The following is a 15,291-nucleotide window of genomic DNA, read 5'->3' on the forward strand; positions in this document are numbered from 1 at the left end:
TGGTTGAAAGACGAGTTTTAATGACTCCAACCTAAGTGTATTTAAACTTACTACTTCAACTGTATATCCTCAATTAAATTATATTTATGTACCAATCTAATCACAAATCAAGTGATCATGAGTCCTACATACATTTTTAGACTTTCCAATTATTTATATCACAGTGCCTTCAGAAAATATTCACACAACTTTTTCGAAATGTTGTTGTGTAACAGTATGAATTTAAAATGGACAAAATTAAGATTGTGTCACTGATCTACACACAATAACCCATAATGTCAAAGTAGAATTATGTTTTTTATATACACTGCTCAAAAAAATAAAGGGAACACTTAAACAACACATGTAACTCCAAGTCATCACACTTCTGTGAAAATCAAACTGTCCACTTAGGAAGCAACACTGATTGACAATAAATGTCACATGCTGTTGTGCAAATGGAATAGACAAAAGGTGGAAATTATAGGCAATTAGCAAGACACCCCCAATAAAGGAGTGGTTCTGCAGGTGGTGACCACAGACCACTTCTCAGTTCCTATGCTTCCTGGCTGATGTTTTGGTCACTTTTGATGCTGGCGGTGCTTTCACTCTAGTGGTAGCATGAGACGGAGTCTACAACCCACACAAGTGGCTCAGTAGTGCAGCTCATCCAGGATGGCACATCAATGCGAGCTGTGGCAAGAAGGTTTGCTGTGTCTGTCAGCGTAGTGTCAGAGCATGGAGGCGCTACCAGGAGACGTGGAGGAGGCCGTAGGAGGGCAACAACCCAGCAGCAGGACCGCTACCTCCGCCTTTGTGCAAGGAGGAGCACTGCCAGAGCCCTGCAAAATGACCTCCAGCAGGCCACAAATGTGCATGTGTCGGCATATGGTCTCACAAGGGGTCTGAGGATCTCATCTCGGTACCTAATGGCAGTCAGGCTACCTCTGGCGAGCACATGGAGGGCTGTGCGGCCCCACAAAGAAATGCCACCCCACACCATGACTGACCCACCGCCAAACCGGTCATGCTGGAGGATGTTGCAGGCAGCAGAACGTTCTCCACGGCGTCTCCAGACTCTGTCACGTCTGTCACATGTGCTCAGTGTGAACCTGCTTTCATCTGTGAAGAGCACAGGGCGCCAGTGGCGAATTTGCCAATCTTGGTGTTCTCTGGCAAATGCCAAACGTCCTGCACGGTGTTGGGCTGTAAGCACAACCCCCAGCTGTGGACGTCGGGCCCTCATACCACCCTCATGGAGTCTGTTTCTGACCGTTTGAGCAGACACATGCACATTTGTGGCCTGCTGGAGGTCATTTTGCAGGGCTCTGGCAGTGCTCCTCCTTGCACAAAGGCGGAGGTAGCGGTCCTGCTGCTGGGTTGTTGCCCTCCTACGGCCTCCTCCACGTCTCCTGGTAGCGCCTCCATGCTCTGGACACTACGCTGACAGACACAGCAAACCTTCTTGCCACAGCTCGCATTGATGTGCCATCCTGGATGAGCTGCACTACCTGAGCCACTTGTGTGGGTTGTAGACTCCGTCTCATGCTACCACTAGAGTGAAAGCACCGCCAGCATTCAAAAGTGACCAAAACAAGCCAGGAAGCATAGGAACTGAGAAGTGGTCTGTGGTCACCACCTGCAGAACCACTCCTTTATTGGGGGTGTCTTGCTAATTGCCTATAATTTCCACCTTTTGTCTATTCCATTTGCACAACAGCATGTGACATTTATTGTCAATCAGTGTTGCTTCCTAAGTGGACAGTTTGATTTTCACAGAAGTGTGATTGACTTGGAGTTACATTGTGTTGTTTAAGTGTTCCCTTTATTTTTTTGAGCAGTGTATATTAAAAATGAAAAGTCCACACCCAAATCTGTTTCACCTGTCTTTGTGCTTGTCTCCACCCCAGGTGTCGCCCATCTCCCCCATTATCCCCAATGTACTTATACCTGTGTTCTCTGTGTCTGTTGCCAGTTCGATTTGTTCCATCAAGCCTACCAGCGTTTTTTCCCGTGCTTCTGTCTGTCTCTAGTTCCTGTTTTCTAGCTTTCCCGTTTTATGACCATTCTGCCTGTCTTGATCCTGAGCCTGCCTGTCGTTCTGTACCTTTCGGACTCTGCTCTGGACTACTGACCTCTGCCTGCCCTTGACCTGTCGTTTGCCTGCCACCCTGTTTTTGTAATAAACTTGTGTTACTTCGAAACTGTCTGCATCTTACCCTGAGCCTTGACAAAAAGCTGAAATGTCTTGAGTCAATAATTATTCAACCCTTTTGTTATGGCAAGCCTAAATAAGTTCAGGAGTAAAAATGTGCTTAACAAGTCACATAAATTACATGGATTCACCACTCTGTGTGCAATAATAGTGTTAACCATGATTGCTAAATGACTACCTCATTGCTGTACCCCACAGTCGAGTAGTGAATTTCAACCACAGATTCAACCACAAAGATCAGGGAGGTTTTCCAATGGTTCGCATAGAAGGGCACCTATTGGTAGATGGGTAAAAAAAGCAGACATTGAATATCCCTTTGAGCATGGTGCAGTTATTAATTACACTTTGGATGGTGTATCAATGCACCCAGTCACTACAAAGATACAGGCGCCCTTCCAACCTCAATTGCCGGAGAGGAAGGAAACCACTCAGGGATTTCAACATGAGACCAATGGTGATTTTAAAACAGTTACAGAGTTTAATGGCTGTGCAGTAGATAACTGAATATGGATCAAAAACATTGTAGTTACTCCACAATACTAACATAAATGACAGAGTGAAAAGAATGATGCCTGTACAGAATATAAATATTCCAAATCATGTATCCTGTTTGCAATAAGGCACGAGAGTAATACTGCAAAAAAAWKTGGAAAATAAATGTACTTTTTGTCCTGAATACAAAGCATTATGTTTGGGGCAAATCCAACACAACACATCACTGAGTACCACTCTTCATATTTTCAAGCGTGGTGGTGGCTGCATCATGTTAGGGGTATGCTTGTCATTAGCAAGGACTAGGGAGTGTATTAGGATGAAAATAAACAGAATAGAGCTAAGCACAGGCAAWWTCTTAGAGAAAAACCTGGTTCAGTCTGCTTTCCAACAGACACTGGGAGACAAATTCACCTTTTAGCAGGACATTTACCTAAAACACAAGGCCAAATATACACCGGAGTTGTTTACCAAGACAACATTGAATGAACCTAAGTCGCGTAGTTACAGTTTTGACTTAAATCGTCTTGAAAATGGCTGTCTGGCAAGAGCTTTACAGAGCTTGAATAATTTTTAAGAGTACAATCCAGGTGTGCAAAGATCCTAAAGACTTTCCCAGAAAGACTCACATCTGTAATCTCTGCCAAAGGTTTTTCTAACATGTATTGACTCCGGGGGTTGAATACTTATCGAATCAAAATATATTAGTGTTTTATTTTCCATACATTTTTTGGAAATGCTAGAATTTGTCATCCAATTTCRACATTAAAGAGTATTTTGTGTAGATCGTTGACAAAAAAATGACAATTTAATCCATTTTAATCCCACTTTGTAACACAACAAAATGTGGAAAAAGTCAAGGGTTGTGAATACTTTCTGAAGGCACTATATACCCACTAATTCTTGTAGAATACAATGTACTGATGCCTCATGAGCTTAGTTCAACTGTCATACMCCATCAGAACCCATTTGATAAGCTTGTTTTACTCTTTCATTTGTAAACAATGAAATGTAATTGAAAACAAATACTACACAGCCTCAAAACATAGTTAAAACTAAAACTATAACTTTGATAGCATGGATGGTCAGTACTTGAATCCTTTGCTCTGTCCATGAATTTGAGAGTGATTACTTTTCTCCAGCCCCATCCCTTAGCTGTTTACCAAAACAGTGGCGGGGTAGGCACTTTGTTATCGTTATAAACTAAAGATTTCCCTTTTATGTTCGGTTTTTCCATTTCAGCAGAAAAACACACGATTTGCCAACTGCCTTCCCCTATGTTATGTTTTAATCACCTTTTAGTCTTGGAATAAAACCAACAACAGGACATTAGAAGTGGCACTGTAGCTCAGGCCTCTCCAAACCACTTGTGCTATGCGACTGTCCTGATTATTGAAACGTTTCCCTGTTCTTTAATCAAATAAGACCCTAYTCTTGATTCATGGGTACTCTGGAGTATATAAATATCTTCTGACAAGATTGACTGCATTTYCCCCCAGCATTCGTTTGGTTCCTGTTTTGTTTTTTCCCCTCAAAATGTTGCTTTGGCTCTGACTGTAATCACTCGTCCTGTAGATGGGCCCTGCAATTGCAACATGAACACTTCTGAGAGAAGATAAAGCAAGACAGATTCTGTACACGGCTCAGAAAGAAAGCACTGAACAGTGAAGGAATTTTCCATACTATTTATCCTCATTAGTAATCTCTCTGCAGAATCCCATAAGCCCATTTTATATAGTTTTATTTTGTTCGTCGATTGAGAAAATATTTTTTCATCTATTATCGTTACTCTGCAAGATTTAAAATCCAAGGAGCAAATCCATTAAATGTTTAAGAGGTTCCATACATTCTATAATGTCATTGGCAGATACACAACTACACAATTTTTGCCCTTGAAAATAATTTAATCATCAAGAATAAACATAAGTATACAGTGCCTTCAGAATATATTCACACCCCCTGACGTTTTCAACATGTTGTTGTGTTACAGCGTGAATTTAAAATAGATTAAATGTRGATTTCGTGTCACTGGCTTACACACAATAGCCCATAATGTCAAAGTGGAATTATGTTATTAGAAATGTTTACAAATTCATAAAAATGTAAAAGCTGAAATGTCTTGTTTCAATAAGTATTCAACCCCTTTGTTATGGCAGCCTAAATAAGTTCAGCAGTAAATATTTGCTTAACAAGTCACATAATAAATTGCATGGACTCACTCTGTGTGCAATAATAGTGTTTGACATGATTTTTGAATGACTACCTCATCTCTGTACCCCACACATACAATTATCTGTAAGGTCCCCCAGTCGAGCAGTGAATTTCAAACACAGATTCAACCACAAAGACCAGAGAAGTTTCCAATGCCTCGCAAAGAAGGTCACCTATTGATAGATGGGTAAAAAAAAAAGCTGACATTGAATATCCCTTTGAGCATGGTGCAGTTATTAATTACACTTTGGATGGTGTATCAAATCACCCAGACACTACAAAGATGCTGGCGTCCTTCCTAATTCAGTTGCCGCTCAGGGATTTAACCATGAGCCCAATGGTGACTTTAAAACAGTTACAGAGTGTAATGGCTGTGATAGAAGGATGGATCAACGACACTGCAGTTACTCAACAATACTAACCTGCAACAAGGCAATTAAGTAATACTGTGGCAAAGCAATTAACTCTTTGTCCTGAATACAAAGTGTTACTGTATGTTTGGAGTAAATCCAATAAAACACATTACTGAGTACCCCTCCATATTTTCACGCATATTGGTGTCTGCATCATGTTATGTGTATGCTTGTAATCTTTAAGGACTGGGGAGTTTTTCAGGATAAAAAATAAACGGAATGGGGCTATGCACAGGCAAAATCCTAGAGGAAAACCTGGTCAGACTTCTTTCTACCAGACAATGGGAGATGAACTCACCTTTCAGCAGGACATTAAAAGGCCAAATCTACACTGGAGTCGCTTACCAAGAAGACAGTGAATGTTCCTGAGTGGCCGAGTTACAGTTTAATCTTAAATCTACTTGAAGATCTATGGCAAGACCTGGAAATGGTTGTCTAGCAATGATCAACAACACATTTGACAGAACTTGAAGAATGTTGCACAATCCAGGGGTGGAAAGCTYGTAGAGACTTACCCAGAAAGACTTACATCTGTAATTGCTGCCAAAGGTGCTTCTACAAAGTATTGACTCRGGGGTGTGAATACTTACGTAAATGAGATATTGCTGTATTTTATTTTCAATAAATTTGCAAACATTTCTAAAAACATGCTTTCACTTTGTCATTATGGGGTATTGTGTGCAGACGGGTGAAAGAAAAATATATATTTAATCAATTTTAAATTCAGGCTGCAACACAATAAATGTGGAATAGGTACTGTATGCCCTTATTTGGAGAGAAGGAGCTGGCGCAAAAGTTGAAAGACTTATCACAAGTAGCCTAAAGTTAGTTCTGAAAAGTGGAAATCYGAAGCGATGGCAGCAAGAGCAAGCTGGTGTTCGGTCCCTGGCTGCACTTTATATAATAAATCTAGGGAAAAAGGCACAACATTTTACTGTTGAAAGATGCAGAATATGGCTAGTAGCAATAAATAACAGGAAATACGATGTAAACCCTCCTACAGCCAAACTTGCAAATCTACATGTGTGTAGAAAGCACTTCATTGAAGACGACTGTGAAAGAGACATACAATCGGAAATGATGGGAACAAATCACAAAAGAAAACTCAAAAACACAGCTGTATGTTCTGTATTCCCATGGACTGGATCTGGTGCCGTGCCAAAATACAGAGGTACTTTTGAGATGAGATAGCGTCAAAGCAAGCTTGCAGAGGTATGTAGTCTAATCACTACAGTTCGAATTGATCTCATTGTGTTGTAGCCTAGGSGCTCTACCGGTTAGCATATGTTGAGGAGAAAGACAGTAATTGTGTCACCTTACATTGTATTATACAGCAATTGTGTCATATTACATTGCAGAATAGACAGAATCAAAATTAAAGGTGTTGTTGCATTTTAATTACTTAGGATCGGGTCTACTCGCTTTTTTCATAATCCTAATCTCCTATGTCGGATGTGTTGGCTAGCCATGGTTTATTTGCATGACAACATTTCATGCTTTTAACAACTGTATAGTCTTGTGTGAAATACATGGCCCCAGGAACCACCTCGGGTAGGCCTATTTGGTTGCCTGTAGTCTGGTCTATTTTGTATTTGTAACCCCCACCTCCCTGTAGGTTGTGGTTTACTTTGTATAACTAATCTGTAATGCTAGGCTACCTTGTTTGATTCCCACCCCAAAAAATGTGCATCTATGATTGTGAATAAGAGCCTTATGTGCAGTTTTTATGTAAAGGGATTCCCCCACGAGAGTGCACATKCACAGTTGTTACCTTTTTCCTCTGTTGTTGCAGTCGGACACATAAAATAATCACAATAGTTTTAGGTGGAAAAGTACACATTTCCTGACTCAAAACCGGTAGTACTTTTGATTAAAAAAATAGCTAATTCGACCGTACGCTTTCAATAATACAAAGAATTAGTCCACAATTTGCAGATTTCTCAATCGCTCTTTGACTGACAACAGAGCAGAGCTAGTAGTGCAAAAGACATGTCACGTGACACAATTTTGCAGCTTTCCAGTTCTAGACGGCAGGGAGAAAGGGGGAGAAGGCAAACTCCACCTAACTAGTTACAATGTATGGCATCCCTTTGGAAAATGTTTGATTTTAGGTAAACTTCTACTTTAATAAAAAATKAGCAGGGTCAGCTATACTGCCCTACAAAGGCAAAACGCAGTAAGTACACATTTGGTCAACAATATTATCTGATTCATGTGGTACTTACTTTCCTGACACAGGAACAAGCCAGTGGATCAGAATTTATCTTGGAGTATCAGAAATTGCTGTCTGTCTAGACAGAAAAATACTTTGAAGTCAGATTTATCAGAAAACATTGTTACTGCGTTTTGCAGGGCAGTATAGCATGAGAACCCCTTCTTCATCTCCTGACTACATGTAGTGAAACAAGACCACTCAAAGTTATAACATTGTTATAGATTCAAACAAACATTATTGATATTACCATGGTCACAACCATAACCTGTCAACTCCATCTCCCTTATAAAGATAGGATATTCATTTTCATTCAAATATCTTCCTTTTGGGGCCTCCCGAGTGGCGCAGCGGTCTAAGGAACTGCATCGCAGTGCTTGAGGCGTCGCTACAGACCCAGGTTCGATCCCAGGCTGTGTCACTACAGGCCGTGACCGGGAGTCCCATAGGGCAGTGCACAATTGGCCCAGCGTCATCCGGGTTAGGGGAGGGTTTGGCCGGAGGGGCTTTACTTGGCTCTAGCGGCTCCTTGTGGCTGGCCAGGCGCCTGCAGGCTGACTTCGGTCGTCAATTGAATGATGTTTCCTCCGACACATTGGTGCAACTGGCTTCCGGGTTAAGCAGGTGGGTGTTAAGAAGCGCATGACTCGACCTTCGCCTCTCCCGAGCTCGTTGTGGAGTTGCAGCAAAGAGACGAGATCGTAATTCGAAATCAAGTCATTTTAATTAGGTTTTAGACAAAATTGCTATGTACACTTGAATAAAGAAGGAAAACATGCAATTTGTCAACTCCGTAAAACATCAACTCCGTCAGATTTTCGTCAAACGTCAACTCCGTCAGAGTGCTGAAAGATCTGATAGAATGGTTATGTTTTTGTTGGGGAAATGTGAATAAATAATTTTTCATATTTTACAAATGTTGGTACAGAACTTATTTTTAGAGACAAGAATATGTCTGTTTTGAGTATGTTTTCAACTCCGTTTGTGTCATGGCTGTTGAATGAAGTGGACCAAGGTGCAGCGTGGTGAGCATACATTTTATTTTTATTAGAAATGACGCCGACAAAACAAACAATACAAAACAAACCGTGAAGCTTAAGGCTATGTGCCAAAAACAAAGTCAACTTCCCAGAAAGACAGTTGGGAAAAAGGGCTACCTAAGTATGGTTCTCAATCAGAGACAACGAAAGACAGCTGTCCCTGATTGAGAACCCTAACCGGCCAAAACATAKAAATACAAATAATAGAACATAGAATACCCACCCCAAATCACACCCTGACCAAACCAAATCGAGACATAAAAAGGATCTCTAAGGTCRGGGCGTGACAGCTTGTCAACTCTGTTGCTAGTTGCTAACCCCCTTAAGATTGGGGGGTAAATATTCAGAAAAAATATGTTGATCATTGTTCTGCAATATATGCTTAAACTATTAAAGTATTTGCTGTGCTAGACATAAAGGATCATGTTTCCTTTATAAATCTTGTTTTATGTTCTGAATCTAGAAAAGCATGCCAAAATGCYGACGAAATTAGCCCTGGAGCATAATACAGTGGCATAAAATTAAACAAAAAGATGTTTGGAGATTTACATTACATATTTGAATAATGTAATGTTAGAATGAAACAATCAGGGTTTAAAAACTTGTTGGACAATACATATAAAAAGCGATCCAGTTAAGTACATTATATGGAGAAAAAAAATGTATTAAGAGGTTGTTCTTTTACATGATGTAATAGCTGATTCTTTGGTCTATATAAATATATATTTCAACTCTTGTTATTCTTAAGAAAATATTTGTGAACAAAARGTTGGGATTGTCCCGAGTTATATCATGCTACTTACTCCTCTTAGACTACTTCAACAGATTTAGTAGGCCTTTCAGAGATATCGGTATCATAAAGAACAGAACTTCCATTTTAAAAAACTATTTGTACACAATCATTTGGTCTTATTTTGTCATTCTTTGATGTAATTTAGCAGTCAGCGGTAYACAATAATAAACATTTTATCTGTTACACTATAGTCATGTAAAACTTGCATGAATTAGATTCACTTTCCAAGTTTGGATAAAACATTTCCATCACAAATGGTTAGAAACACAAAATGTCAAATATGAATAAACATTCCGGTACAGAACTTTACATCTTCTGGAAGGAAACCCCTGTCGCCCCTTCCTACATTCAGTGTTATCTCAGCAGGAAAAACAACACTAGCAAGTAAGGTTGCCCATCTGCACAGGATTTGGCCAGAGCCCAAATGTGATGGGGTGCATCAGCCTGATATTCCATAAAAATGGTGAACGAGAACGCAGACGCATGCAGGTAAGACGGTTGATGAAGTGTGAAGGGAAATGGCTTCCTACAGCAGAGGATACAGTGGTGAACTCAAGTTATCTGCATAGCAAATACAAAAACACTCACTAGCACATCCAGGTCTATGAACAGAGCATCTGTTAAGACCTGATAAATCACTTTTTCTTCCAGACCAGTGACAGACTTTCACCCTATACTCTGGCATACCATCATAATGTCCCTGCCTCTGTCTTTCTCTTAACCTGACTTATTACTAATTACCTCAACTAACATGACTGTACCAACGGAAAGAGGAATAATACTTAATAAAAACAGCAGTTACTTACAATAGGTCTACAACAAACCGGTGCACTAAACAAGGGGAAATAACTGTTTACCAAAAATCTGTTTACCAAAATACAAAGTTTGCTGAACGACAAAGATGTTGGAATTAGTTGATATAGAGGAAAGATTTTCAAAAACATATAGGCTACAGTATGTTTTAGCTAAATCCTGAATGTGCACAGATGGATGCACAGGCTGTTTTCTGGAAAATGATTTACTGTATAGAATATTTATTTTTAATTTGACTGTTAGATTATTTCTGCTTCTTTGTAACACTAATGGAAATGCGAGCACATATGATTGATGATTGGTGACTAATATTCCCAATGTAAAGAATTCTGTTTCAAGCACTAATCACACTTTCACATTAGAACAATGCCATATTTCTGTCTGACATTGATAGAAAAGAACTGTCAAAGAGACATAAACATTTCATTTCTCCATGTAAACATTGTATAACTAATGATAAAGGTCCACGTAATGATAGATACAAATATGTTACTTTCTCTAAATAAAAACCCATTGATTAATAAACATCCGTAACAAAAATGAAATTGAGGAGCTAAAGAGATAATTATAACTATTAAAACTCAATTAGCATATAGGAGTCTCTGGAATGTGCATATTGTTTCTCATACCTCTATATCTACAGGACCATCAATATGGTTTTAATGACTCCTTGAGGAAATAGTCATTATGTTTCTGTACTATCAAAGTCCGCATAATGGAGGTAATTTTCTTGTATTATCTTAAAAAGCAAATGGAGGACTGCTGAAGCATTTTAGTGTGACTCAGACCTGTGGGCTGCAATGCCTATGAAAAGATATACCACTGACCTAATCTGCATATGGTTGACAAGAAACTGAATCTCTCATCTAAATGTAAATTAGGTGTTTTATACCTTTAGTAAACAGCTTACATTGCCATAGTCTGTTTTAATAAACCAATTAGAATTTATTACCAGGGATACTAAAATCTCTAGTTTCTAAAATGTATGCAACATGCTGACAGCTGTCCTACAAAAAAGCAGCAATATTGGCAGCATGAAACTCACTGAGTGATATCTCTGCATAAATTCAAAAAAAATGTGTGCTTGAATTCCCATGTTTCAGGCAATACATTATGTTTGAGGAGAGTAAAATGGACTTTTACTGGCATGAAAGTCTGTTACAATATAGCTTGGAGGAGGGCATATGCATGTGATCCATACAGTAGCCTCTATGAGGGTACTCTAATTTTCTTCCTGTCAATGTCGTATCATACAGGCCTGACATATGCATGAATTGGAAATGTGAGACATTCACAGATATCACTGTGACTGGATGGAATAYGGATGCTAGTTATTTTACCATGTAATACTGTTTAGATATGGATGTCCTCTAAGGCTGCATTTACACAGACAGCCTAATTCTGATCTTTTGCCCAGTTATTGGCAAAAGATCTGATCTGATTGGTCAAAACACCAGTTATGGTCAAAATATCAGAATCAGACTGCCTGTATAAACACAGCCTAAAGGTACAATTTAAGCACTACATTAACAATAGATCTTGATCTTGAATCCTCTTAGTAAGTATGACAAACACCAGACATGTTTGAAACAAGCTTACACCTTGGTAATATGAAAGGCATTCTTCTTCAACGTAAACACATTGATGTTGAAYGTGTGTTGCTACTCAAGGTATGCAATGCCAAATGGATGTATTATGAACAGTCCTCCTTGTTTCTCAATTCCACCAACAAATCAAACCCCAATTATTTACAGAGTGAGGGCTAAGCCCTAAAAAAACAGATTGACAGATACACTATAGACAACATACAGTATGACCACTGATGTGACAAATTACTAATTCAGTCCTGTTGGCTTACAAGTGGTTAAAAACATTTAGCCTAGCTGTGTTGCTTCATTGAAATAGCAACAGGACATTAATATAACATTAGCGCAGTAACATCAATTCCTCTCCGTTTCCAACTTTGGTAATGCATTTACTGGAAATAGATTAATATCAATTCCATAAATCATTCAGGAGAATTTTCAGACCTAGAGACATCTGGGTAATGTCATATATGTTAGCTGATCTCCGTCTGGGAGCTTAACGCCCATTAATCAATGTCTGAGGTCCTCTGAGCATGTCATCTGGGAAAATAGGGAAACGTACAAATAAAATAAAAAGTCTCCTGATTATTTATTCATATCAACCTACTAAAACATATGTTTATCTACCCTCTCCTCTATTCACTCCCCTTGACAACCCACATGCATAGCCATTTTTTATCCTCATTCATAACTCTGGATCTAGCGTAACACTCAGTTTAAGACATATCCTTTAATCCTCATGGCTCCCGCGATCCTTAGAAGCTCTTTGTTTATCTCTTAACTGACAAACCTCTCACCTGTTATGTGGTGCGATGGTGTGACGGACAATAATATATATTATATTGTAGTAATACCGCTATCATCTGAATTTAATTTGATTGACAGTCCCATTTGGTAGTTTAAGCTTACCTTAAAAAAGTGTGTCTTATAAACCTATAATTGCCTGTTTTTCTCAGTTTGACGTCTGGGAGAAAAACACAGAGAATCTTCTCAGAAGTTTCAAACTCTATCCAAATTACAAACAAAAAAATGTATCAACTTAAAAAGTCTATCCTCTGACAGCTGAACCAAACAGAATAGAAACACAAGTTAAAAATCTCATCTTTGCACAGCCAAAAATTGGTTGCCTGTCAAGAATATGAAAACTGTGTATCATCTGTTGAAGACCCTGAACCTAATCTCCCAGCAGAGAATGATATTGTGAATGTTCCACAGGCCCACTGACTCACTGTCACTCCAGCCCAAAGCCGCTCTCTTTGCTGCCCACTTGACCTTGTCACAGGGGAAAGCACTTTATTTTCATTGCGGTGTCATTCATTTGGTTGAAAAGTGCTAAACAAAGGCCATTTACAAAGCATTCTGGAACATATTAACTTGTTTAATTACAGTCTTCAACCAGGAAGATGGACAAGCTAAAAGAGCAGTGACTCACATAGAGCCTTTGAATTTTTTTGTTACCCTTTTTTATATATGATTAACCATTAAAAGCCACAATCAAATTGATGTATAGAATATTCTGCTTGTATTAATAATTGAGAACATAAAGGCAATATTTAATATAATTTCATTGCTTTGATATGATGCAATTCAAATCACAGAAACATATCTAAGGAAAAAAATWATTTTGTAACTAAAGTATATGAGATCTGTAAAGGAGGATCAGACAGAGAGGATCGCACTAAAAAACKACCTTTTTGTGTTTGTGTGGGTCTTCTTGTATATTAGTAAACAAGGAAAAATTGTAGCTGAAAATGTAGTCCAATACCCAGAAATATGGTATCTGGTAATGAACAACCTGTCAACCTGCCTTGTATGAGCAAGCATAGCCTACATTATATACATGATTTACTATATCCTAAATCCCACTGCCTTTTTTAAATTGAGGGACCGACAATAATATCATCATAGATTTAGCCGGTGTTAACTTGTGAAATAGACACTGGCTGGAATGCATTTTTAACCAATTTAACATTCAGGATTARACCCACMCGTTGTATAATAGCTTGATAACACTGGATTGTTTTGTGATCCAAAGTAGATTTACATAGCCTATAACTAATTAAGCTAGGTAAAATACAATTCCAAATTAGCCTAATAAGCATAAACCTAGTCTGTGGATATATTTACAAATATTAAGTACAAATGTATCAAATGTCACTGTAGTAAATTCTGACAGACTTCATTCAGTTTGTACTTACCACTCTCGAAGCAAGCATCAAAGACAAGGTGGCTTTTCCGTGAAACTCCTGTGTATCCTGTTGGAGTAACCATCAGCTTGTTCACATTKCCCACTAAGGCTTCCTCTCTTCCAGCTTCACTGCCTAGGAAAACCACATATCACTTGTCAAACCACTTAATCTGAACTAAGCTCTATTAAACACCCCACTATTCTTAGGTTATCACATGGGCTAAATATTATATTAAGGCTTATATTAAATTGAATCAGAAGTAGATATGACAAAGTTTCTTCACGCATCGAATGTGGCTAGCTGAGGTTTAAAAAGGGACCATTGGACCATGCCTGCCTTATGCATAGTAAATAAGGCATACTGTTGGCAAAGCCTTAACTGAAGTATACTTGCAGAAATATATCTACATGTATTAGAACAAAATAAAACCTCAAAGCAACAAAAAGGTGTGATAAATTATTTATTTTGGTAACTTCAGACATTTCACTATTGTAAACAAATGGAATGTTACTAGCTTAAACCTCACAACAATAAACAGCTAGGCCTATAGTCAGGTCTTACAATTGCTTGGCCCTGCTTGTTGACAGGTGCTAAAGCAGGTGGTTAAATAGCCTATGCCATTTGAAGTGAACATACTGTCCTTTAACTGCAGCTAATACATTAATAATAGATAATAATCTCACTTTATAAATCAAGTCGCACTGCTAGTGTTGCATTTAATTACAGTACAGCCTAGGTAGCTAATACCATGCCATGGATGTTACACATGATGTGGATTAGGATTTAACGTTAACTCTATGAACTCAAATATTGTAATTGTAGACTAATTAAAATCCGTACAATGATGTGTACCCACTACCATGCTATTACCATAGCTAGATACAAAGGGAATAGACATAGGTAGCCACTACTTCCTCCCACTGCTAGTTGCTGCAACAGACAACAAGTATTTGCTAACGCTGGTCCTGGACGTCGTTCGTTGAGTACAGCAGAACGACGCCCTGGACCAGCGCTAGCTAGCTAAAGTTAGCTGTTAGCTAAACTCATAGCAAAACAGCATAAACTGAATGGCAAGTAGCTAACCCGTCCAGGCAGAATGTTCACGGCAAACAGTTCAATTTGCTGAACATTTTAATATTGATGATACTAGCTAGTATTATGTATCTCATGTAGCTAAACTAGGAACGTTAACGTTAGCTAACTAGCTACAGTAACTAGAAAGTTAGCTAGCTAACAAGCTAGCTAGATGTTGATGTTCACAAACGATGATGCGTCGGTCTAGGTGAGTGATGCAGCAGTCCAGACTCATGCACTAACTAAATGTGCAGCTACCTGCTATGCACTCTCA

At 38.8% G+C, this 15,291-nt stretch overlaps 1 protein-coding gene across 1 annotated transcript in view; it reads right to left on the reverse strand.

The window, feature by feature from the left end:
* The window catches only part of LOC111972197 (cytosolic carboxypeptidase 6-like), a 464,364-nt gene that overhangs the window by 448,947 nt on the left and 126 nt on the right, over positions 1-15,291 (reverse strand). The window contains exon 2 of the mRNA XM_023999099.1: positions 13,953-14,075. Coding sequence (XP_023854867.1) covers positions 13,953-14,075 — 123 coding nt within the window. The remainder of the gene's footprint in view (positions 1-13,952; positions 14,076-15,291) is intronic.

The sequence above is a fragment of the Salvelinus sp. IW2-2015 genome, linkage group LG13 (assembly GCF_002910315.2).
Source record: "Salvelinus sp. IW2-2015 linkage group LG13, ASM291031v2, whole genome shotgun sequence".
NCBI classification, from domain to species: domain Eukaryota; kingdom Metazoa; phylum Chordata; class Actinopteri; order Salmoniformes; family Salmonidae; genus Salvelinus; species Salvelinus sp. IW2-2015.